The sequence below is a fragment of the Girardinichthys multiradiatus genome, chromosome 13 (assembly GCF_021462225.1).
Source record: "Girardinichthys multiradiatus isolate DD_20200921_A chromosome 13, DD_fGirMul_XY1, whole genome shotgun sequence".
Lineage (NCBI taxonomy): Eukaryota > Metazoa > Chordata > Actinopteri > Cyprinodontiformes > Goodeidae > Girardinichthys > Girardinichthys multiradiatus.
The window spans coordinates 25230891-25257828 of NC_061806.1; the positions used below are offsets into that span (position 1 = coordinate 25230891).

Below are 26938 nucleotides of genomic sequence, written 5' to 3' on the forward strand. Positions count from 1 at the left end.
GGGCAGGCCTGTGGATCCTCACACTCGCTATTGCATATTTGTGTGGAGAAACCTTGTATACAAAAGCCCGTCCACACTCATACTCACAGGTGTTAAGCTTCAGGTATTGACAGATACACAGATGTTCTATTTTGGGCTGCACCTCTCACTAAGTACATTTTACATTCAGAATTACCGTGTACTATTTTGTTAAAAAAAAAAAAAAAAAACAGCTGTAGGTGTTTAAGCAAGCAGGGTGTAATCTTGTATTCTCTTTATCCTTCTTTCCCTCCTCCACTCTTTCCTCCTTTTCTCCCCTTTTTCCCCATCTCTCTCTTTTTTGAGCTTCATTTTTCCTTTTCATTTCAGTCTCTATGTCTGTAACAATTGAAATATTCCCAAAGAAGTTTATAATAAAGTTTCTTCTATAAATATCAAGCAGAGCTTTAAAGCATTACCTGTGATGCTCTGCTTGTGAAAGTAAATCTGTTGGGCAATTTCTTGGCACTCAGACAACAGTTCTGAGCGATACTCTGCCGGACAGGACACAATAAAGAAAAACAAAAAAAAAAGAACATTTGTTTAATACTGTGAAATACAATCTGTCAGTTTTTAGGCACATCAGAAATATGCTCACTTGTGAGGCTGCACAAATTTATTTAAATTTAATGATCATTTCTCATATTAATTATTGTATGTTGGTCCCAAGCAAATACCTCAATATTAAAACCCCTAAAATCACTATATGATCAGGCTTTAAAGATACTCGATAAAAAAGCCTTTAAGGCATCATTGTCAGATCTTTAGTAAATATAACATATTAAGTTTTGATCATTTAATCGAATACTCAGATGTGCAACTAATTTTGAAGATTTTAAACAACAAGGCCCTACCGCCACTGAAGAGATTTGTACAGCTTTGCTATGAGCAGACAACTAGAACATCTAGGTCCAGAGCCCATAATGACTGTAGACTACCTCAAAGATGCGCAACCTTTGACCCGCTGGTAGACAGCACAAGTACTGTTTATACTACAAATCCCAGAGTGCTCTGCTGCTGCATTTGAAATTTAATCAGGTCCCAAATTTCACTTCCTTATTTGACATTCAGTAGCAACCTCATGCTACTACCAACAATCATATTGGTGCAAGAGACGGCAGGTTTCTGGCTTGGACCAGTATGCATCAGAGTACATCGAAGTGGAGTAAACTGAGCTTTAATGAATGTTTACTTTATGCACTTTTCCCAATTATGACAATGCATGGACTTAAATGCCTGGATCGTCAGTAAAATAAATTATTATTTTTCATTTTGGTAAACTAGAATTTGTCCAAGTATTTAATTTTTGACCACTGTGTATTTGAGTTTGACATCCTCATTCTAATAGGGCTGCAAAATATCAGAAAAACATGTAATTGCGATACTATTGCTGAAAACTGTGATGGCAATTACAAGTAACCCAAATTTTCTTTGCTTTTTTCTTTCGTTTATGAAAATGTCCGCAACACTCTTTGTAAGTGTTAGCATCTAAGCCACAATAAATACACAGTTATGGCCAAAATTATTTATAACCCTGGAAAATTTTATTTTACAACGTTTCTTTGAAATGGAAGTAATGTTTTGGAGTGGCCCAGTCAGAGTTAAATCTGATAGAGAATCTGTGGAGGGAACTAAAGATTAGGATGATGGCAAATAGGTCTTTCAATCTCAAAAGCTTGGAGCTCATTACCAAAGATAAATGATAAAAATACCAGTGGAAATATGCAAAAAGCTAGTCAGCAATTATGAGAAGGGTTATAATCTTTATTTGAATTAATGTAATTAATTATTGAGAAGAGTATAAAGACGTTTTGACATGCCTTTTCTATTAAAATGTACTTAAAAACTTGTTTTAAATTTATACACCCTTAACATTGTTTTATTGTCTTGTGAGAAACGTCTATCTCAAACAAACTTCTTAGTTAAATAAAAATAGTTTTAAACCTAAATCATCTGGTATGAGTAATTCTGGGTTTAACTGCATGTACAGTGTGACCTTCGAGGACAGGAAGAGTCCAAAAGGCCAAATATAATATTATCATGCAGAATTTGCATGCATTGCATTTGAAACAATTCAATCATACAAATGGTTAATCCAAGTAGTCCTTTGTTATGGCAATATTATCTGCATTGCTATTGTGATCAGGATGCACAATATATTGCAATTGCAATATATTGTGCATCTTTATGATCTAATATGACGGTATGACCCGCCCCTTCAACAGAATCACAAAAAACAAAACATTTTATAGGTTCACCTGCACTTTAACCCGACAACTATGCTAAAAGCTAAAACAAGGAAAAATAAACCTTGTGGCTATCAGTATAAAATGTAGTCATTCACCTTCAAGATAGTTTTTTTTTTTTAAAGTAGTTTGTTTCAACGTATTTTTGAATTATGTTTTACTTTTATGTGAGAGTTAAAAATATTTACATTTGCTAAACAGAATTTAAAGATATCCAGTCTCATTTACTAAAGCATAGCCGACTAAAGGATTTGAGTTGCATTTATAAAGTCGTCAAAAACAGGGTGAATATGTCCAACTGTTGTCTCCTCCCTGCTGAGTCTACCATCTGTCCCCTGCCATTGTAAACCCGCCTCCTATCAGCCTACCTGAAGCCATGCTAACATACACATTATACTGAATATACACATTTTAAAAAAGGCCAGATGCCTGACGTGTTGTAAATGTCAGCTGGCAGATGGGTGGAATTAACAAAAAGAAAATATTCACACTAAATCCATCAAGTACTTTAACTTGAGCACATCGCTGCTTCTCCTTCAGGCTCTTCATACACACACCTTTTAGGTTTTAAACTCTCATTCAAAGAGGGAAACAGACAGACGTTCCTAAATATCCAAGAGCGGGAAGGCACAGTGCAGCTGTTTGCTGTATGGCAATAGGAGGCTGGGATATGTAATAGTGGCTGAATTTCGCATTATTACCAAAGTCTACCTCAGTCTCTCTCACCTCACTGCCTTGTCAAACATGCAGACCCTATCAAAACCCAAGTGTGAGAGGAAGAAGGCATAAAAAAATCCACACCATCAGCTTAATAAACCCAGGAGGTCCAATAACACTGATGTCTTTGTGATGTTTTCAGTTTTGTTTTCTGTGTGGTAGATCTAAACTTGTAAACAGACAGAAACACAACACAAAGAGTGAAAAACGTTTTTGGGACCGTTAACAAACTAGTAAATGTGATTCTAGTATTTTATAGTATTACTAGCATTGTTTGTGTTGTTTTCATTGAAATTAGACTGTAGTGCATTGCATGCTTTTATTCTTTAAAAGAGAACCTGTTGTTTGTTACATAGTGAAATTGTTTCTTTACAGTGGCAGTTCTTGGATAATGGTGTCCTGGGAGAACACCGTCTATGGCCTCCCACATTCAAAAACAGAAACTCCCCTGCCAGGACCATTCTGCTAAAAGAAAGTAATTTTGTTGTTTACATGGCCTTAATATTTATTATATCACTACTGGGAACTAAAAATATTGTGATTTGTTCGACCTTAGGTTTTGCACCTTATTTTCAATGGCTATACACTATATAATTACATAAAGATTTTTAGATTGGAGATGAATAGAATATGAAGGAACATCCTTTTATATTTTTATAGATTAAACATTTCACAAACTATTTTAAATAGTATGCAATCAGTGTAGAATAAATCGTTCTATGTTTAACCGCGCTATATGTTGTCGTACTCAACAGAGATGAATAAATCCAGTCCAGATTCCAGACTCATTTAATTATCTCAAAATCAGATGTTTTGTGTTGGTTACCAATTTTAGTGCCATTGCCAACTAATATGGGACAAACTAACAAAATCAGGCAAACTTTTTAGCTGTTCCGACCCAGGGTTCTTAGCCATGACGACAATATCAGGAAACACCACAGAAACAATCCTGTGAGAGAGACTTGGCTGAACTCAGCTTCCTAAACATATTGCAAAGCTGTGCAGATGGTCTTCAAATATGTGTTTTGTTGTTGTTTTAACACAGGCTTTTTACAAGTTTTATCAAATGTTGCAAAATAAGCTTGAAAGACGTCATATCAAGTAGTTACATTTGCATTTTTATATGTAAGCACAGTGCTGTGAGATATGAGGGTAGATTTAAGTAATCATTTACCACTGTGGTCATTTTTTAAATTCATTATATATATATCAAAACTAGGAAATAAAAATCCTGTCCCAAACTCTGCCTGATATTGTGGCCTTAGTAGTGCTTAGAGCAAATCATTTAGCAAAAAAAAAAAAAACCCAGAATAAAACATTTCCGTAATAACTTTATTATTCACAGATATTTGTTGTTGCTGATTGTTTTATTACCTTAAAGCTTTAGTACATTATAAGTGCCAAATATTTTGTTACATTTCCCATAAACATTTTTTATTCTTGAAGTTATTCAAAAAGTAGTGCTTTAAACTTGAACAACTAATTATTTAAATAGACTGCAGTAGAATTACTGTAACATTCTTATTTCCAGTTTTCAAAAAGCCAAAAGACAGCAGGGCAATGAAAATCATAATAAAAAGTAATCAGTCAGCTATTTTTGTTCATCTTTATCAGCTTAAATTATGAGAGAAGAGCCATTCCCTTTTCAATACACATAGGAGGGTGAAGGGAATATTTTTCTAATCCCTCTGCAAGTTTAGACTCATAGACGTGACCTTCAACCCCCCCTCTCATGCACTTGGTACATTCCTGAGTCCAGCATGGATCCTTGCACTGTGAATGTTTGGGCTGCCATAGCTGACACTTCTGATTGCTGCAAGGCCCAGTCATAGCCTGTTGTTATGGGTAGACGCTCCTGCGGGTATCTGCACATAACTGAACCTGTTTAAGTAGTTTGTGTCGCTAAATCCATCTGCTTTTTTTTTATATGTGACACTAATTAACAGACGGTAAACCACATCGATGATGATGAAAGATTAGTTTTTGCCACATTAGTACAACGCATCCTTTATGTTGAATAGGTCCAACTGAATTATTCATATCATGCATGTTATTCTAATAGAGGAGTACATTTCGTGTCTAGTTCCTTAAGCGGTGTGGTATTCGTAACCATCTACCAAGTCCAGAATTCTAATAAAAATTGTTCTGTTGGTGTTCTCACTGCAAATGACTAAGCAAGAAGCCCTCCTACGGAGCTCCAACTTTATGTTGGCGTACAGTTGCCTGGTTACGTGTGTAGTTAGAAAACTGGTTTAACCTGTTTTCACTCTTCTGTGGAGATGATAGCGACTGAAAGAAAGAGAAGGAACCTTGAGGTGTTCCATCTCGAATCACTTGGGACGAATAATAGTAAATATTTGTAGATGTGGGCAGAAGGAGAGCACCAATGAGCTTTTTATCTTTGTAAAGCAGCTTGAAGCTTAAAATGTTGGACTTAATGGCAGGTAAATGTCAACAAAAAGCTTATGTTTTTCATATAATTTTTTACCTTTTTGTGTATCTGCATACTTCCATTTTCCTTTCACTTTGCTGCTGATACAAGTGAATTTCCCCACTGTGGGACAATGAATGATATTTCTATTCAGTAATTGAGAGGTAACAGAACACTTGAACTCAACACATTCCTGATGTATTCAGCCTTTTTATTGCATTCATTTTCTTTTGATGGGACCCATCTTCAGATTCCCTTCATGGACTGTTGCTGCTACATCCTAACAAACACTCATGTGATTGCAAACCAGTGAAAATGAGTTTCTGCTCTCAGCCAGCTGTGAATAGGAGGTGAATAAACTAGACATTTTTTTTGACACACTACACCGCCATGTTCCTAGAGACAAACTGATGTGTTTTCCAGCCAAGAAACTCACTACAAATTAAATGTCTGTCCAAAAAATGACTGCAGTGCTAAAAAACTATTTAACGTTTTAAGTCCAATGCAACTTAAACATTTGATGTAATAGTTCCAACACAAATTTCCTGTTTGTTAATGTTTGCTACTGTGGGCGCGCAACAACAGCATTATGTAAATGTTACCATAATGACACACTGGCTTTGAAGGACCTGTTCTGTTGACAGACCAAAAGTGAATAAAAACGGTAGAAGCAATTCCTCTTGTGGGAGGTCACAGAAAGCATAAAATCTGTGTGGTAAACTTTGTTCATCACCCACACAGCATGCAGAGCACTTTGTAGCCCACAAGGAAAAAAATTCACTTTGTTACAACCTTAGCACTGTCCTCTTGAACAAAAACAACAATAAAGTGAAGCAGAAAGTCACATGTACAGTTTAATCCAGATGTACATACACTGTGCAGATACAGTACCTAATTTCTTTCTGTTTTACATTAAATCACCCTTTTTCTGTTTTAGCTCAGTTATTTATTCATTGTTGCTTAAAGCTAGAATAAAGACAAACAGAAGTTTATGTACATTTCCTTAGTATTTCCCTTTAAACTGTATAATTTGAATCAAGCATGTTGGATATCCTTCCACAAGCTTTTAATAAAGGTTTTCTGGAGTTTTGTCCCATTCCTCCTGACCATGTAGTCCTTTAAGCTACTACTACTCATCTGGTAGTATCCTTATTGTCCAATTGGACAACTTCTTGGCTGATGTTGTGTTGCATCAATATTTCCACATAATGAAATCTTTTGTAAACTGCACCTGTCCCTCATGCAACAAAACAGCAACACAACATGATACCACCACCCCTGTACCTCGCAGCGTTTTCTGACAGTGTTTTGTTTTACTACAAAGAACTAAACATTCTCCGTCTTGCATCTTTTTGTAGGAGTGCATGAATTTAGCAGTTTAGGTATTACAGCTCCAATAACTTATCACTGGACATTAACCTTAGGTACGTTTTTTCTTAACGGGTTCAATTTAGCAACAGATAACTGATTTTACATACTGAAAAGAAAACACACGTAGAAACAGAAAGATAAAAGGCTTACCCAATATGACTATTACACAACTTTATTTAAGTGAATTGCTCCAAAATAAATCACACTTCAGCCACAAGAGTAAGTGCCTCTTAAACATGTACTGCAATCTGCTACTCAAAGTTCATTCAGATTGTCTGAAATGCACAATTTCTCTGTCGTGTGTACTTGTTCAGCAGCTTGCAAGTCATTTATCTGGGTGTGTGAGTGTGGCAGAGAGTGAAGTGATTGTGTGTGTTATTTACAGCACAGGGGCTGCCTTTGGCGGAAACCTGAGCACTTGAGAGATACGGGGAGGCGGACAGAATCTAAAAATACCACGGCTGAGTGAGCAGGGCTTAAGAAAAAGAAGAGGTTGTCTGTTCTTACTGTCAGCCCTGCTTCCTGGACATCAAAATGTGTGGTGCAGTCTTAAAAAATTAGGCATCTCCGACTAGACAACTAATTTAAATGAAGGATGGCACAGGGAGGGATTTTGTCCGCTACATAGTTTGATCTGTTTAGAGAGTTGGATGAAAAAGATTAGTTTTCAGGTATAAATGGCTTAAAACAAACAATTTTTACTCAGAAAGAATGGGCTTTAGAATGCTTCAAAACCACTATAAACCCCCGATGACAAAGTACATTAAGTCAAACATAGATGCCATCCCAGTGTAGATCCATTTATGACATTTTTTATTTCATAGAAGCGACACAGCGTTTGGTGCCACGAGGTATCAAATTCTGCAACATAAATGTCACTGATGTGACAAACAGCTCGGGGCTTGTTCTCTTTCTCTGATGGCCGAAACAACATTCATGCTGCATATCACTACCGCACCCTCTTTCTCTCTCTGTTGCGTTCAGTTTTCCTTTCCACATAGAAACAGAAATAGAGGCAGGTGGCTCCAAGCCCAGATATTTTTGGCTGAAACTAAAGGCAAACTAGACAGCAGATTCCCCTTCAATTTCAAATAAATAATCAATCCATCTACAGTCCCTATGACCACAAATCTTAATATAGGGATTTTATTGGAATTTTATTGGCACACATTGGCACATAATTGCAAAGTTTACTGTTTTTGGTATTTTGTACAATTAGCAATCTGAAAAATGTCATGGGCATTGGTATTTAGGACCCTTTACTTTGGTACGACTAAATAATCTTAGTATAAATACAGCTCTTCTAAGAAGGCCTCGAAAGTTTGTAAGAGAGCATTAGTGATCAAGCAGTATATTGAAGACCAAGGAACACAGCAGACAGGTCAGAGATAAAGCTGTAAAGACGTTTGAAGCAGAGTTAGGTTATGAAACAGAGTTCTAAGATTTGAACATCTTACAGAGCACGTCAATATGTGTCATAAATATGGAGTATGGTAGAACTGCAAACCTGAAAAGACATGGCCATCCACCAAAACCAACAAGATGGGCCAAGAGAGCAGTAATCAGAGAAGCACCCAAAAGGGCTATGGTAACCCTGGAGGAGTTGCAGAGATCAGGTAGGAGAATCTGGGGGTAGTACAACCACTGCTTGTGCACTCCACAAATCTGACCTTTTTGAAGACTGACAAGAAGAACGCCATTTTTAAAAGGAAGTTTTCAGACGTCCCGTTTCTAGCTTGCCACAGTTTGCTACAGTTTGTGTAGAGAACACAGCAAGCATGTAGGAAAGGGTGTTCCTGTCAGATGAGACAAATATTTTTTCACCACTTGTAAGACCCTAAGTGTGTGTGGGGGGGACTTGCATGACACATCAGTACAAATCAGTCCCACTGTGAAACATGGTGGTGGCAGCATCATGCTGTCCGAATGTTTTTCTTCAGCAGGGTCAGAGAAATTGGTCAGGGTTGGTGGAAAGATGGATAAGGCGATATACAGGGCTGTCTTGGAGGAATAGGAGAATAGGAATAGGAGACTGGGCCATAGGTTCACCTTCACTCAGAACAATGGTTCTAAACATACAACCAGAGCTGCGATGGAGTAGTTTTCATCAACACATTAGAGAAAGTAAAGAAAAGCCCTTCTGTCAAAATGTCTGATGGCGTTGACACAATAATGTATAATATGAACCAGTCAGTTAGTCATTTTCTACCACTTCTTCCTTAGTCTATGGACTAGTATATGAACCAATAGATTTTAAATAAACCAATAGATTTTAAATAAAAGCTGCGAAACAATCAAAGCAGGAGGTGGTGTTTTGTAGCTCGATTTAAATAAATTTAATCTTCCAACATAAGAAAAACTAATTTTAGGTATTCGAGTAGGCAATAGAACAACTTTGTTTCTATCAGCTGGATGAAGCTAGCGTTTCCTCTGCAAGCTGGGGGTAACAAGATAACCCTGAAAGAAGAAGAAGCCGCACCCTCACACCTCTCTGCAAAACATAAGATACTGGAGTCTTTTCCTAATAATGTTGGGATCGCACAGCGAAAAGCAGCCCTCTTTGCTATTGTATATGGCAATCAAAACAGTGGTCTAATTATGTAAAGAAAAATTTCAGAATCATTTAAACAATCTTCGAAATGCACAAAAAAACTAGCGAACCATGAGAAGAGAACTTTAACGTCTTACTAGAGGAAGTCTGCTGAAAGCCTGCGAGAGGTCTCAGTTCTATAGGACCGTAAATGACATCAATGCAGCTTATCAGTATGGTCAAATACTACTCCACCACCAATAATCTCTCTGGGAAATAGAAAATCTTAAAATATTCCTCCCATGATCTCTAAGAATCCATCTTAGGGTCCCTTAAAGGGAAGTGCAGATGCCTTTCAGGCACAACCATTGAAATCAAGTGAGATGTATGCCTGTAATAATGACTCTAATACCTCCCTGATTTTCTTCCTTTTCTTGGGAAGGCACAGTCCTCTCTTGTTATATTCATATAAATATTCATTTCTTAGAATGGCCTTGCCAAAGCCCAGAACTGAATCCAATCCAGGAACTGTGCCAAGACTTTAAAACTGACACAGTCCCATGGGGTCTGAGATGTTTTGCAAAGAACAATAGGCAAAAGTTCTGCAAGTGCAAAGCTGGAGACAAAACTCAAATGATTTGAAGCTTTAATTCTAGCAAATTATACATCTGCAAAGTATTCTTTTCATTTTTTATGAAAAACTAATTAAAAAAATTCATCTTTCTTCCAGTTCACAATTATCCACTATGCTGATCTATCACATAAAATCCCACTTAAAAATACTGTGACATTTGAGTTTCTAATGTGACAAAATGTGAAGAAGTTCAAGGCATCAACCCAGTTTCTATTGGCACAGCTTATTGCTACGCCTGATGTGTAGGGGACACTACTGAAGAGTAAATGAAAGGCTCAGCACAAACTTCAATCTGCTGCTGATGGCTTATATATTTCCATATGAAAAGGGTTGGCTCCTTGTTGCCTATCACTACTGCTGCATATGCTTAAATAGTGCCTGTTAGTGCTCAGACTACTAATACCCTAATTCTAAAGGATTCTAAAAGCACTCCAATTTAGTTTGATGCTTTAGAAATGCTACTGAAAAGATGTTTAAAAAAGTCTTTGAAATGTGAGACCAGATAAGAGATGTGACGACTAAATTTGTTTGATTCTAAAAATTCAACACCTTTGCATGGAGAAATTGACTAAATTTAGTCAAATCTCAAACTCCAGTTGAATTCCAAAGTCATAAGTTACCTCTAATAGAGTATCTGCTTTACTTTTCACTTGCAGTGACTTTTTAGTGCCTCCTCACATTGTAACTGTCAGTGCTGTTTGCTGTCTGCACCTCAATAAATGGAAACACGTTAGATCATTTACATCTAACAAGGAATAGTCAATACTCGAATCTGCAATTTGTCAGAAAAAAACTGGTGCACGTGTGAGTCTCAAACTCGCACATGCCTGCACTCATTCAACCCCTCTTCCTGTGGCTTTTGCTTCCTGCATTTGCAGCACACAAAACCAGCTGAAAACTGATACAATAGAACACATGAGAGCCAGCAAAGTGAACAGACCAACATAAACGTAGTTTTCATGTTTTTTTCTTTTGGATGGCTGGAACAGATTCACCACACACCACTGCATGCACAAACTCAGGTAGTACAACATTAAATCATAAACTCGTATTGCATATTTATAACTTAACATTAACTTTTATATGACAAATATGTCCCTTTTTCATCTAGAAATTGCCTTCTAGTGTTTCAATTCAGTTTAGTTGTTTCCCATTGGTAACATTTCTATTATCATCTGTACTTTCATCAGTTAGATTACTTTTGACATTATGTAATGTGACTGAAACAATGCAGCTCCGCTCCTCTAAATCATCTCCAGATGCATTTCCCTTTTGCAAGCACACATTAGTCAGATCATATAAGTTTATAACATTGTGATGTGAGCCTCTTTTACAACCGATCCATATCAATTAGAAGTTTACCTATGAGGATGCTTAAAAATAGCTGCTGCACTCCTACATCTGCAGAATTTCTTGGACCTTGCAGAAATGCTTATTTGTGCTCTTTGAATTGAAATTCATCAGCAGAAACTTTTGCCTAAATGAGTGGGAACTAAAAATAGCTCCTGTAGCCACAGCAGTAGGAGGATGTACGAAGCTTTGTGGTTTGTGATGCTGCACATGCAAAGTCAAGGAAGAGAGGGGGAAGATTGGAAAGAAGAGTAACAGATGAAAAGTACATAAAGCTTGCTGTTTATAATAGAAATGATAACAATAGAAGAGTTTAAATGTGGAATGAGGGTATATGCACATTGTTTTAAGGTGTTAATTAAAACACATTTAACTTTATTTTAACACTTATTTTATGGATTGATTAGACACTGCATCTTTTCCAAAACTTGCAGCCAAAAAGGGTTTCATGTTGGCATATAGTGCTAAAACATAAGTGGCTTCAAATGGCATTAAAAATATTACATATTATCAGTACTACATGGTTTGCATTAGTATTATGATTCTGTCCCACTAAATTCTCTTACCAATGACGTTCATGATACTGCGTTACCTGTTTTTTTTGACAGCAAATGATATTTTGTTCCAGCAGAGTTTGATCAGGAAAGCCTCATGTTTCTAAACGTATATTTGAATCAGCACATGCAGTGTGCCTTGCATCTGCTGAAGATGGTTTCATAAGAAGCAGTTTAGTGCTAGGCTAATGTAAGCATGTTTACTCTCTGTTTTGATATGACCTGTTAATAATTCAGCCTATTTGTGGAAAAAACTTAAAGAAACCATTATTGTTCTGCTTCAGTATACTAACACTTGACTTGGAACATAATAAAATTTATTGACCAGTTTCAGATGCGTTGTAAACAGCCTTCCCCTATATCAGTTGTATCCATACTTTTTGTCACGCAGCGCAGATTTTTAGGTTGAAAGGTCTTGCGAGCTGCAAAAATATTTCTTTTGTACTCGTCGTCTTCCGCTTATCCAGGACCGGGTCGCGGGGGCAGCAGACTCAGCAGAGACACCCAGACGTCCCTCTCCACAGACACATCCTCCAGCTCCTCCGGGGCATTCCCAGGCCAGCCGAGAGAAATAGTCCCTCCAGCGTGTTCTGGGCCGTCCCCTGGGCCTCCTCCCGGTGGGACGTGCCTGGAACACCTCCCGAGGAAGGCGTCCAGGAGGCATCCGGTATAGATGCCCGAGCCACCTCAACTGGCTCCTCTCGATGTGGAGGAGCAGCGGCTCTACTCCGAGCCCCTCCCGGATGGCCAAGCTCCTCACCCTATCTCTAAGGGAGTGCCTGGCCACCCTATGGAGGAAGCTCATTTCCGCCGCTTGTATCCGGGATCTCGTTCTTTCGGTCACTACCCAAAGTTCATGGCCATAGGCGAGGGTAAGAACGTAGACCGACCGGTAAATCGAGAGCTTCGCTTTTGGCTCAGCTTTCTCTTCACCACAACGGACCGGCACAGTACCCCCATTACGGCGGCCGCCGCACTGATCCATCTGTCGATCTCCCGCTCCATTCTTCCCTCACTCGTGAACAAGACCCCGAGATACTTAAACTCCTTCACTTGAGGCAGGAACTCCCCTCCAACTTGAAGAGGACAAGCCACCCTTTTCCGGTCGAGAACCATGGCCTCTGACTTGGAGGAGCTGATCTTCATCCCAGCCGCTTCACACTCAGCTGCGAACCGCCCCAGTGCATGCTGTAGGTCTTGGCTAGAAGGGGCCAGCAGGACCACGTCATCTGCAAAAAGAAGAGACGAGATCCTCTGGTCCCCAAACCAGACCCCCTCCGGCTCTTGGCTGTGCCTAGAAATCCTATCCATAAAAGTTATGAACAGGACCGGTGACAAAGGGCAACCCTGCTGGAGTCCAACATGCACCGGGAACAGGTCCGACTTAGTGCCGGCAATGCGGACCAAACTCTTGCTCCGCTTGTACAGAGACTGGGTGGCCCCTAATAAAGGGCCCCCGATTCCATACTCCTGGAGCACAATTGAATGCTTTTTCCAGGTCCACAAAAGACATGTGGACCGGTTGGGCAAACTCCCATGTACCCTCGAGTACCCTGTAGAGTGTATAGAGCTGGTCCAGTGTTCCACGGCCGGGACAAAAACCACACTGCTCCTCCTGAAGCCGGGGTTCGACTATCGGCCGGACTCTCCTCTCCAATACCCTGTCGTAGGCCTTACCAGGGAGGCTGAAGAGTGTGATCCCCCTGTAGTTGGAACACACCCTCCGGTCACCTTTCTTATGAACGGGGACCACAACCCCAGTGTGCCAGTCCAGAGGCACTGTCCCCGACTGCCACGCAATGTTGAAGAGGCGTGTCAACCATGACAGCCCCACAACATCCAGAGACTTGAGGTACTCAGGGCGGATCTCATTCACCCCCGAAGCCTGCCACCGCGGAGCTTTTTAACCACCTCGGTGACTTCAGTCTGGGTGATGAAAGAGTCTAACCCCGAGTCCCCAGCCTGTGTTTCCACCATGGAATGCGTGATGGCAGGATTGAGGAGATCCTCGAAGTACTCCTTCCACCGCCCGAGCTGCTGACCTCAACTGGAGGGGGGTCCCACTGTAAACAGTGTTGGTGAAGCACGGCTTCCCCCTCCTGAGGCGCCGGATGGTTTGCCAGAATCGCTTTGAGGTCAACCGGTAGTCCTTCTCCGTGGCCTCCCCAAACTCCTCCCAGGCCCGAGTTTTTGCCTCTGCCACAGCCCGGGCCGTGGTACGCTTGACGTTTGATTGGCCGCCCAAACTTCTTTGCACCGGTCCCTCACAGTTCCCCCTGCAGGTGGTGGGCCCACTGGGGTATGGCCTCGTGTCTGTCGTTCGGGCTTGGCCCGGCCGGGTCCCGCGAGGAGCAACCCGGCCACCAGGCGCTCTCCGAAGAGTCCCAACCCCAGGCCTGGCTCCAGGGTGGAACCCCGCCTCCGCTGTATCGGGCGACGTCACGTGCCTCGATTTAGTAGTCCTCATTAAGGTGTCTTGAACCGCTCTTTGTCTGACCCGTCACCTAGAGCCTGTTTGGCATGGGAGACCCTACCAGGAGCATTTAAGCCCCAGACAACATATCCTCTAGGATCATTCGAGCACTCAAACCCCTTCACCACGTTAAGGTGGCGGTTCAAGGAAGGGAAAAATATTTCTTTATTATATAAAAAAAGTTTTTAACTGCTCACCAATAAACTGTATCACCAATGCAACATTTTAATGAAATCAATAGATTTTTGTAGGAAAGGCATGGGTAAATTATTGTAGATCCAAAAATAAAAACGTTTTGCATGTTTGCTATGTTTAGGGAAATGCATGCAGATTGCAAATATTTTGTGGTTCGACTGTTTTCTATTTTCTCAGCTGAGAACAATGTTCTCAGCAGCAAGTGCAGTATTTGGGTTACTCTCTTTTCAAAAAGGCTTGCTATGTTTAGACAGTTATGAAAAATGAATTAAAACCAGATTTGGGTGCACCCAAGTCTGGTTTTCAATAAGAATTGCTGGATATTTGTGGCCTTATTTACTATAAAATATAAAGCATAAAGCTTTGTTATTAAAAAATAAATACTGTGTATTTTAATTTGTCAGCAAAAATCTCACAATAATTAAAAGAAAAAAAGTCTATCTGCATCAACCACCTCTGCTGCCAGGCCATATTGGTATGGCCCTCAGGCTGCACCCCTTGCTTCATACAGCCCAGGTCACATGACGTAGACAGACAGGAAGCTGCAGCAGCCAACAAGGTCTCTCATAGTGAATAGAAGTGTAAAGTGTGATAAACACTTAAATTGACAGCGAAATTCCACATTTGTAAGATAAAGACGACAATGTACAAGGCTTACAATACAGCCTAGCAAGCCTCACAGACAAAAGTAAGCTATTATCAGTGAATGGCTGTACAAATTATCCCAGCACTGCTCTCAGAGGTGCAGCAGCAGTGGTGGTTTTTGTTACTGGCAATGTGGCTTCCTGCCCAGGAGCTCTTCCACCATTAGGACTTAAAAAATATAGAAAGTGTTCTTTCAGTTGTGGTTCAATCATATTTTCCATTGAATATTTGCATTTCGAGTGTAAGCACTGTAAGGACATTTCTCTAAACTATGTAAATGTTTCACAGTTTTTTAAGGAGTCAGGAGTCCTTTTTACATCTCAGATTAAAAAATCTGAATAACTTAGACTGATAACTCCTGATCTGGTAACACCGAAAGAGCATTTTTGTTACTTTTGGTCATCAGGACCAACCTGAATAACTCTGTAAATATATCAAACCTCTAATAAGTTTTTTTTTTTTTTATGTTGATGACCCACCAATTAAAGCCAGCTAAAATTTGAAATATATAGTTTATTACAAGAACAGATGATGGTGCAGACTGGCAGACAAATAAATAAATGTTTGAATTCAGTCAGCATGAACAAAAACGTGAATACAAATTCAGTGCAAGAAAATAATGGGTTGAGATTTAGATTAGAGACACATAAAATAAAACCCAGAATCCAACTGTACTGTTATTACTGTCTGTCTACAAGCCCTAATTATAAATAACCACACCGGCCTCTTTTTCCATTATGCCTTCTCTTTCCGCTGCTACTAACCCTGCACAATGCTTGACAGTCTTAACAAAGCTTCCCTGAGGCCCTTAATCTAATAGAGCAGTCTCTATGAGCCACACACACACTAACACACCAGCCAAGCAGGACAGAGTCATGGGGGAAAGATAAGGGACAAACATGAAACAGCAGATGAATGAGATAAATTGGACGCTGGGTAAGAAATGACAGAAGGAAAGAAGAGCACAATTCTTTTCGCCAAGTCTCTGAGGAATGACAGTGGGAAGTCTTATGGGAGCTCATTATTCTTTGGTTTTGTGTGTGTCCATCTGCTGCTATAGCCCACAGTTTACCAGGACTCTATCCTATGTCAGGGTGTCCAGTCCCTGATGCTGCTGTAGTAGAGACGGAGCAGTGTGTTAACTATATTATTCTGAAATTGCTCAAATCTTGTGGTCCACGCTAAATCAAACTCACAGATAATGTATGGGTCATATATTGATTTGGCATATTAAACCGATTCTTGCTGCAGTTAGTGGGTGGTCTTATGTAACACTTGTCTGTCAGAGAAAAGTTGAGAAAAATAAAGAGACATCCCATCCGAGACTTCAGGCTACATCAGGGCCTACGCTCACGAACGGTAAAGTCATGCTTCCATCATGTCAGAACGCATTACACAGAGGTAATTTCTTCCCTTTCAGACAAATATGCCCCCCCACCGCTCAACTAACTATTAAGTCAGCCTTATGTTAAATTGTCTTAAAGATGAAATTATAATATGTGCCAAATGGATTTTCAAAGCACCCAAAATGTGTAAAAAATATACAGTGCCTTGGAAAACTCTTCACACCATTTGGACCTTTAAACATTTTGTAACATTGCAACCACAAACGTCAGTGTATTTTTTGAGTTTGTTGATGTGATAGACAAACACAAAAGTAAAGGAAAAATAATGCATGGTTTTTTGTAAATTTGAGGAATTAAAATCCAAAACTGTGCGATGCATGTGTATTCAGATCCTTTCACTTGGATACCCCTAAATAATATCCAGTCCAACCAACTACCTTTAGATGTCACCTAATTGATAAAAAGACTACTTATGTAGACAGTGTAATCTCAGTGTAAATCCAGCTGTTAAGTGAAAGCCTCAGGGGTTTGTTAGAGAACGTCAGTGAACAAACGGCTTGAACACCAAGGAACAGGCCAGACAGGTCAAAACTAGTTGTGAAGAAGTTTAAAGCAGGATAACCCACGCTCTGAACATCTCACAGAGCACTGTTCAAATCATCAAAGAATGGAAAGACAAGAGCTGCAAACCTACCTAGACATGGCCATGCACCTAAACTGACAGGGCCAGGTAAGGACAGCATTAATCAGAGAAGCAGGCAAGAGACCAATAGTAACTCTGGAGGAGCTGTAGAGATCTACAGTTGAGGTGAGAGAATCTGTTAATTAAACTGATCTTTTGGGAAGAGTGGTAAGTAGAAAGCCACAGAAACACGGCAGAAGTTGTTCTGAAACGTTGTTACCTACATGCAGAGTAGCAAGTGTGGCAGAAAACAAGCACTGCACATCACTCTGAACACACTATCCCCATGGAGAAACATGGTGGTGTTTGCTATGAGATGGGACCAGGGAATCCAAATACTTTAGACTGATACTGAAGTTCATCTTCCCGCAGGAGGACAATCCTGTACAGCCAGATCTACAATGGAATAGTTTAGTTTAAAGCATATTCACATGTTAAAATGCCCCAGTCAAAGTCCAGACCTAAATCCAGTATTTAGTCTAATCTTTAGTCTGATCTTCTCATGAGCCCGTCAAAGCACTTCAGCAGATGTTTGTGCTGCTCAACAGCACCAATATATTTCTATCCAGAACCTCGTTTTTGATGCTGCAGAGCCTCAGAGGAAACGTGCAGATGGAGCTTGTTTCTTGGTTTACTGATGTGTTTGCAGCAATGAAGGTTACTGGCTCGAGACGTCAGAGTGGTCTCTACTGTGCAGCCTACAGCAGATATATTGAGTTACAAACACCAGGGTGAATTGGAGAATATCTGAATGCCTTAAAGCACCATGCTCCACATCGTTCCGTTTCAGTAACCATTGACCTTGGCCTGTCAGGGTTCAGACTTGCCTCCTGAATCTTCCTCCAAGAAAGCACAGAAATATGAAAGATGCATTAAGCTTTAACTGTTTTTCTCCCCATTTCAGTAAGGCGCACCACATAATCACTATTTTTGTATTACACAGTTGTTGCGTGTTAGAAAAAGTTAACTTGCATGACATCTCTTGTGCTTCCAGTGGAGCTAGATGCGGAGCACTCACAGAAAGTCCCTGGAGCCGAGCAAGGGGGGGTCCCAACACCCCAGGTGAAGCTGAAAGAGAGACAGAAGTTCTTTGAGGAAGCCTTTCAACAAGACATGGAGCAGTACCTTTCCACTGGCTACCTACAGATCACTGAGAGGAGAGGTGAGAGGAAGAAAATATATATGTCTTTGGATAATTTGGGAAACATAAGGGGATTTCAGCATATTTTGTGTTCAGATGCAATCTGTAGTTGAACTCTAACTTATTCTTGAATGAATGCAAAGCCACACTTGATCAAACGTAATGTCCGAGTCCTGTTGCTCTCAGCAGAAGTCTTTCCACTTTAGTCGCATATCACAGTATTGAGCCGCAGTAAGGCTCTGTAACAAGGATCTACCCTTCAAGCCATTACTTTGAAGAATGTCATCATACTATATAAATATATTCTTGCAATGAGACTGCAATAACATCCTGCTGCTGTGGTTTAAAACAAAATTTGCTCCCAAAAGTCAGCTTAAATTCCCGAAAGGATGTGCTGAAATGTGGAGCTGCAAAGATCCAGTGTTAAAAGATGTTGCAGACTCTGTTGGGGTTTGGAATGGGATTTTTCTTCTCTCTCTTTTACTCATCTATCCTCCTCCGTTAATCCCCTGGAAACAGTTTATGAACAAAGATCGTTGAGTGGTGGGGAAAGAGAGAGAGATGGAGCTAGAGGAAGGAGACTTAGGGATGGAGGATGGAGAAAATCTATGGGGTTTATGTTTTATTGTCAATCAAAACTGCTTGTTGTAAACAAATTGATTCTTTTTTCAAAGTGTTATCTAAGCAAACTGCACGGGCCTTCTAAGAAAATATTTAAGGCAATAAAGATAGTCTGAAAGTTTAGTTAACAAAACACTGTTGTACCTTTGCCAGTTTTAATGTGTATTGCCTTCCAAAAATATTCATGCATATTGAACTTCCACATTTTGTCACTTTACAACTGAAAACTTCAATGTCTTTTTTTGGAGTTTTATGTAAAAGACGAGCACAAAGTAGTGCATAAGTGGAATGAAATTAGGTGATAAAACAATACCACAAGTTTTGGACATCTTATGGAGCACTGTTCAGTCCATGATCTAGAAATAGAAAGAGTATGGCATAACTACAAACCTACTAAGACAGACAAGCCAAAGAGCATTATTATGAGAAGCAGCCAAGGGACCCAGGGTAACTCTAGAAGAGCTCCAGGAATCAAAAGATCAGCTGAGAGAATCTGTTGTCAGAAAAACGTTGTTTGCAGTTTACCACAAGCCATGTGGGGAACACATTCAGCATGTGGAAGAAGGTGCTTCAAACATTTAAGATGAAAATGAACCTTTTGGCCTGCATGTAAAAAGCTGTGTGATGGAAACCTAAGACGGCATATGATCCTGAACACACTATCTCCATTGTAATACATGGTGTTTTCAGCGTCATGCTGTGCGGATTCTTTTCTTTAGCAAGGACGGGGAAGCTGAAAGGAACCTTGTACAGAGAATAAAAGTTGATGCCATAACACAGTGAGTCATCAAGAACTAGTCTTAAGGATCTTTACTTTTTGTTTCATACACATATAACACACACACACACACATTTACTCTGTGTAATCTCACTGCAGGCAATAACAGCCGCTCCCAGCAGGGGAACCCTCTTAGACAAGGTCACATCGAAGCTAACAGTGGAGCCTATCAGACGCTGTCTCATGGAGAAGATGTTTTCAGTGGAGAGGACCAAAACCTTTTCCACGTTACCACGTGTCACTGTGTTTTATTCACATTCTTGTGCTGGGAACACCACTCTGAACAGGGTGGAATCTGTCATCCTTCTTATGTTTTACACAGCACAGCTGGTGAAGGATATATGGAATTACACATGAAGGAGGCTGGATTAAATAGGATAAATTAGACCTGTTTCCTTTAAAAATGTTTAGTAAGAAACACCATAATGGAGAGAAAGAGAGTAAAGGAAGAAAATACGCATGCATGAAGGGTTTGAATTAAGCCCAGCCCAGTGTGACATTCTGTTGTGTATAATCTGTATGTGTTTGTGCTACAGTTTAAAGGGCAGGGAGACTTGGCCTCTATAGAAAATAACACCCCCCCCCCCTTTCTCTCTTTCTTTCTTGACTCTTTATTCCGCTCTCCTTCCCTGTGCCGCCCTCTTCTGCTCTCCTCATTTTCCTTGAGGTATGGTAGCAAATGGCATCTTCTATCATTCCTGTTGTGACAACCAATCACGTCGCTTCTTCCTTATGTGCTTACAACTCTGCTGCCCCCCTGCCACCCTACCCTGCTAACCCACCCCCCCTCCCCATCCTGTCAGTGCAATGACTAGCTGTCTGTGATGCATGCAGCGAAACCATTATGGCAAACAGGGAGGCTCTGCACCCCTGCAAGTGGGTGAATCCAGGAGTGTGTTAGCTGATGAAGAGTAGATGATTTTATTAGAAACTGGAAATATGCTTGTTGTAAAACTGTTTAAGACATGATCAATTATTATTTTTGAGGAGAATTTTGGTATGTGCACATCATGTTTTACCAGGACTTATAATCCTTTTTAGGCAGTTGACACATAATATTAATGACTCCACTAATCTGTTAAAGTCACAGCTTTGAATAATTCAGTTCTAAATAATCTGTGTCCTTCACTGCCTTATTCTAAGATATTTCAAGAATAATTCAGTAAGCCATAGTGCAAATGATATTATTGCTTGTTTTCTAGCAGGTACTGTTGGTATGTTGATGGTTTTGTGAAAACTCCTGCCAAATATTAGAAGATAAACATATTCGGCCTTAATAAACATAAAGTGGTATAAAGATTCTGATATTAAACTCATTATGCAGATACAGTTGCTGAAGAAAAACATTCTTTCACATGAGTGCAATTTCTTTACAATGTCTACTTTATATATATATATATATATATATATATATATATATATATATATATATATATATATATATATATAAGAAAATAAGCTTGATTCTAAACACTTTAGCGGACATGCAGTATTTTTTTTCCTCGATACATTCAGCTCAGACACTGATTACTGTAAGGTGCATGTCCAAAATTTGCTGAAGTGATAATTTGGATTTTTTTATGTGAGGTAATGTGCAAACGTTAAGCCAGGATTTAACTTGCTGTATAAAACTCTTTCATACCTCAGATTTCAGGTCTTAGTCAAAAGTCGGCTGCACCTTGGAGAACTGTACTTTAAAAGTTATTATGTGTTTTGTCCTTCCTACACAAAATAATATCCCATATGACTCAATTATTTTCAGCTATAATGCTTTGGACTGAGAGCACAGTTGTTTCTTCTTTTTTTATAAATCATACATGCTTACCCATTTCAAACTCCATCCAGCTTGTGTGTGGCTATTTCCTTCTGCATTTGTATTTGGCGAGTAAAGATTCTGACTTAGAGCAAAGCACTTCCCTTCCTGGACTCAGCTCCTTGCTGCTGCATTCTCTGCACTTTAATGTTTGCTGATATCTGACTCTGATCTCACGTGTCCAGAGCCAATAGGCAGCATGTCGTCCATGGAGGTGAACGTGGACATGCTGGAGCAGATGGATCTGATGGACATGTCTGATCACGAGGCTCTGGATGTCTTCCTGCACTCTGGGGGAGAGGACAACAGCGCCGCCTCACCTGTCACAGGTAAATACTAAATAAAACTGTACAATAAATTATGGTACAACTCGTGAGTTGGGTACTTTACATGAGTTAATTCAGTGAACTGTCATTCACCTAAATTAAACATTATGCAATAAACTCTCTCATAAACGACAGTTCTACGCCAAGTACGTATTCATGACCTTTTTCATAATTTGTCAGGTTACAATCACAAACTTTATGCATGTGTTTTCACTGTTTTATGTGATGGACCAACACAAAGTAGTGCATGATTAATGAAGTGGAAGGAAAATGGGTTAGGGCTAGTTTTCATTTTATTCCGTTTTTTGTTTTGTTTTACAACTAATATAAAGAAATTGTATTTGTATTCAGCCCCCATGAGTCAGTATTTTATGGAGCCACCTTTCTGGGCAGTCACCACTGTGCCCTTTTTTCCCCACTATAGAGCTGATGTTCTGCCAGACTGAATAGTGACCGTCTTTGAAAATCAATTTTTCAACACCAGTTAAATTTAGGTCTTTACTTTGACTCGCTAGTTGTAACACTTGAATCTAAACCACTGGTCTAAAAAGCACTGGCTCTATGTTTGGGGTCATTGCCCCAACCCAGTCTCAGGTCTTTTGCAGCATCTAACTGGTTTTCCTCCAGTATTATCTTGTATGTATCATCTATCTCCCTATCAGCTCTGTCAAGCTTCCCTGTCCCTGCTGAGGAAAGGTTCGTACAACGTAATACTGCCACCGCCACATTTTATTATGGGGCTGAGGTGTTCAATTTGCTCTGCAGTGTACACTTTTCACATTAAAAAGCATTTCAAATGTCATCCAGAAAGTTGTATTTTGGTCTCATCTGACCAGAGCACCATACTCCACGTGTCCTGCGTCCCCTTCATGGCTTGTTGTAAACTGCAACAGGACATCGTATGACTTTTTTCAAAAATGGCTTTCTTCTTTCCATTCTTCCATGAAAGGAGACATATGTGGAGTACACAACTACTAGTTGTTCTGTGAAGAGATTTTCCCAACTGAGATGTGGATTTCTGCCACTTCTCCAGAGTTACTTTGAGCCTTTTGACAGCTTATCATATTAATGCTCTACTCACCCAGCCTGTCAGTTTGGGTGGATGGCCATACATGGGCAAGATCACAGTTGTACCATATTATTTACATTTTTGGAAGATAAACGGAACACTACTCTGTGGCAAATGGATTCTTTTTACCAATTAGGTTTGGTTGCACTGGATTTTATGTTAGGGTAGCTCAGTAAAAAGGGGCTGAATACAAATGCTCACCACACTTCTCAACATTTATTTGGGATGACCAGTTTCTGTTTAGCCAGTCACATAAAATGCAATGAAGACTGTTGTTCTAACAAAATGTCAAAAAGTTTATGTAGTATGAATACTTTTCACGCTATTTTTTGAACAGATCCAAGTAAATGTCCAATTTCTAGTCTTTTTTTGGATTAGGGTGAGAGTTTCATGATTTCACAGCTCTAAGCCGATGATGTAATTTCATCAACTTTAACAAAATTTTTATTTTTAGCCCTTCTTTAGATAGTAATTAATTTTGGGTTGTAAAAATGAGAAATGTCTGAAATATTTCAAGAGAAAAGATCACTGACAGAAAAACATGAGAATCTAAAAGGTGGTGGTACTTCTGCAGCATTTTCAGTATTTTTACAGCCTACATACATTTACAGTCCTTCTGTTAATCTCAAGGTCCAGATGTTGAGTCCTTTACAACCGAGATCAGCCTCCAGGTTCCCACCCAGGCCGAGCTGCGACACAAGCTTTCGTCCCTGTCGTCTACCTGCACAGATTCAGCCAGCCAGGACACTGAGGAGGAGGAGGAGGCTGAGCAAGGAGGCAGTGGGGTTGTAGAAGGAGGAAGGAGGAGAAAGCCCCCTGTTGTAGTGACCCTGGATGAAGAGGAGGTCCACCCAGACACAGTGCTGGCGGACATAGAGGATCAGGATGATCAGAGCAGTCGAGACTGTGAGAAGAGGAGGCAGCAGGTTTGAGGACAGTTGGACTTGATTTAAAGGGTAAACCCTCACAGCTGCCAAATCAAATTTAGATATATATTCTATGTTATTCAATTTATTGGCTTTTATTCCCAAAAACCTTTTTTTTCATGAGAGAGATAACACTGAGGTTGTACTAACTGCCACATAAACTTGCCTTAAATAACCAGTGCTATAAATTTAATCTGATTTAATCTTGTTCAAGATGTTTGTGCCCCATTTAGAAGAATGGTCAGTATGAACTGAAACAGTTTAGGGTTTTTCAGAGAATCAGATTTAGTATTTTATGGTTCCTGGTTAGTCTTAAAAAGTCTTGAAAAGTATGAAAGTTGCTCTAATTATTTTTCAGATCTCGAAAACTATTTAAATTACATGTGAATCTCGATAAGTTAGAACATCATTTAAAAACTTCCCTTATTTCAGTAATTTAATACATAACGTTCTACAGGTTAATTGCAAACAGAGTGATATATTTCAAGCATTAATTTCTGTTAATTTGCTTACAGTCAATAAAAAATGAAAATTCAGCTTCCCAGACAAAAAGAATATTACATAAGACCAGAAGGATCTTCAGCACACAAATTTCAATACTTGGTCAGGGCTGCATTTCCATAAATTACTGCATCAAAGTTGCGAATTTTTCTGTTAGTTGTACAGCTTTTCTACCACACATCTTCCTTCCACAGAACTTTCTATTACTTTGCAAAACCACGGGACTGTGTAAACCATCAGCATATTTGGCAATGACATTTTGTGTCTTCCACTCCTTGTGGAGGGTGTCAATGACCATGTCTGCTGATCATAACATTTCTGTTTAAAACAATGTTTTTCATTGGTAATATTGAAATTTTCTGAGAAACAGGATTTTGGGTTTTAATTAGCTGTGAACCATAATTATTAGTATACACAGTCATAAACAATGTAGATACATCTATCTGTGTTTAAGGAAATATTTATAAAAGTTTAACTTTATGAACTAAATTGATGAAATAAATTACCTTTTTTAACCTAATCTGTTCAGATGCACCTGTATGCTGTATCCAGATGAGTCTATGCGTAAGACCACACAGATACATGATGAATAAACAAACAACTTTAAACCAACTTGTGGTTTTCAAACTGAGAAAGATCTAAGGTGGTTCAAATGGCAAACAAAGCACTCAATTTTTTAAAATAAAAAAACATTTTACACAAAAATAATAAAGGTATCAATTATCACAGATAGTGCTTTAAAAATCTGCCTTTATTTAAGGAGGTTAAGAATGAAAGAATCTGAAATGAAAATTATTCAAATTGGATGCCAAAAAATCAGTGAAACAGCTCTTTATCACACCACCTTCGGCACTGTATTATTTTGGTACTTGTGGAACGTAAAGATTATGAAGTATTGTCAAGTTAGATAATTGGTACTCAAATTTTCAAAAAATCCAGAAATGTATGGAAAATTAAGTCTGACAAATTGTGGGAATCCTGATGTCCTGTTTCTTATCTGTGCATGTTGAGAGTGAGCAAAACCTGTTCCTGATAAAGGAAATGAGGCCATAGTTAAGTAATCCAAATAACTCATTAAACTCATTTTTGTTCATGCTTTATGGTAAACATATATTGTGCATAAATCTTGAAGCTGTTATGTCATTGTTTAAACTTTAACTAAACATATAATAGTGTTTTTACCTCTCATATATTAATAAAACAAAAAAACTACCTTCAGCTATAACCAGATTGTGACTCTTCCACCTTCCTTCATGAAGCTTATGTATGAAAATTAAGTGAACCAAATTTCTCTTCAGCAGAAAAACTATCCATATTTTTATAACAAATCTACACTTTTGCTGATAAAATTGTAAAAACAACCCATACAACTTTACATTTTGTAATTTCTCACTGCAGGATGTGTACTTAATGTGTAAAACAACCCAGAAACCTGTGTTGAAACAGAAGAAATGAAAGCTATTTCTGTATACGTTAGGTTTGTTTTTGTAATTTAGACGATACATCACCTGCAGAGGGCACAAAAAGTTCTCCTTTTCATTATAGATAAATCTGAATACCAGCTCTCACTTGCTTAAAATTTTATGTGCCAAATTTCTGAATTTATTCCAGTGAAAACTGTGTCATACCGAATGACTGTACTGCTGACATGCTGGTTTCAGTTATTTTACAGACACATGCTCACACAAAAACGTCACCCACTGCCTATTACTTGTACATTTTGGGCAGATTTCTTCGGAACTAGGACCAAATCCCCATCTTGGAACGTGTGCTATGCACTGGACATCGGCCTGAAGGTTACACCGTGTCCAAATCTTTATTTTTTTGGGTCAGAAATTAATATTTGTGCAATGTGAATGCATTATTATTTTTTTCTTTCCCACCTGTGTATTTTCTTGACTTGTTGGTAATAAATGTTTCTGCTCGAGACTGGATTGATTTTCCTCTGGTATTTTGGGAAAAACAAATGTGAGCAAGATTGAAATTGAGTTAAAGGGTCCCTGTTTGCTCATTAATGAGTTATTGTCCTGCATGTTTGGAAAAAATGTGTCTCCTAAACCAGGAAATACCTTACTGTGTATGTATTAATTCTTCTGTTTTTCCTCAGAGACAGAAGGCATTACCAATGCAACGGTGAGAGTAAATATCTTTTGAGGCTCAAAGTTGCTGTGTGGGTTTATTTTGAATAGTAACCAGTCAGTGCTGATGTATGACAGCAACTTTTCAGCGCACCGTTTTAAGAGCTACTGGGGCAGCTCACAAGCATTCCAGGTTAATGGAGTGAGTGGGTTTCTGTATACTTTGCAGCTTATAAGAGGACATCTCATTCTACTTCTTGTTTTGTTGTGTTTTTACATTTTTGCCCTAGTTTGATTTAGTTCACCCAAATGTATGTTTAGATGATTTTTATTTAATTTGTTTTACCAGTTCACATTTTGAACAATATGCCTAAAGGTCTTAAGTGGCGGACCTATGACTTGCAGTGTTGTTCCCGTGGTTTAATATGTGGATGTTTTAAAACAGCAGTCATTTCATTGCAACTTGCTTTGACGGAGTCAGATCTTTTAAATC

General features: G+C 39.1%; 1 protein-coding gene across 3 annotated transcripts in view; it reads left to right on the forward strand.

Annotated features, from left to right (window-relative positions):
- The window catches only part of dtnbp1b (dystrobrevin binding protein 1b), a 45283-nt gene extending 18754 nt beyond the window's left edge, over positions 1-26529 (forward strand). The window contains exons 1-4 of one of the 3 annotated variants that reach the window (XM_047383318.1): positions 10866-10969; positions 18187-18354; positions 21731-21874; positions 23571-26529. In XM_047383318.1, the coding sequence (XP_047239274.1) occupies positions 10924-10969; positions 18187-18354; positions 21731-21874; positions 23571-23872 (660 nt within the window). In that variant the 5' untranslated portion in view covers positions 10866-10923 and the 3' untranslated portion in view covers positions 23873-26529. Of the gene's footprint in view, positions 1-10865; positions 10970-18186; positions 18355-21730; positions 21875-23570 lie in introns of those variants that run through there. The other 2 variants (XM_047383317.1, XM_047383319.1) reach the window with 2 other exon arrangements.
- The last annotated feature ends 409 nt before the right edge of the window (positions 26530-26938 follow it).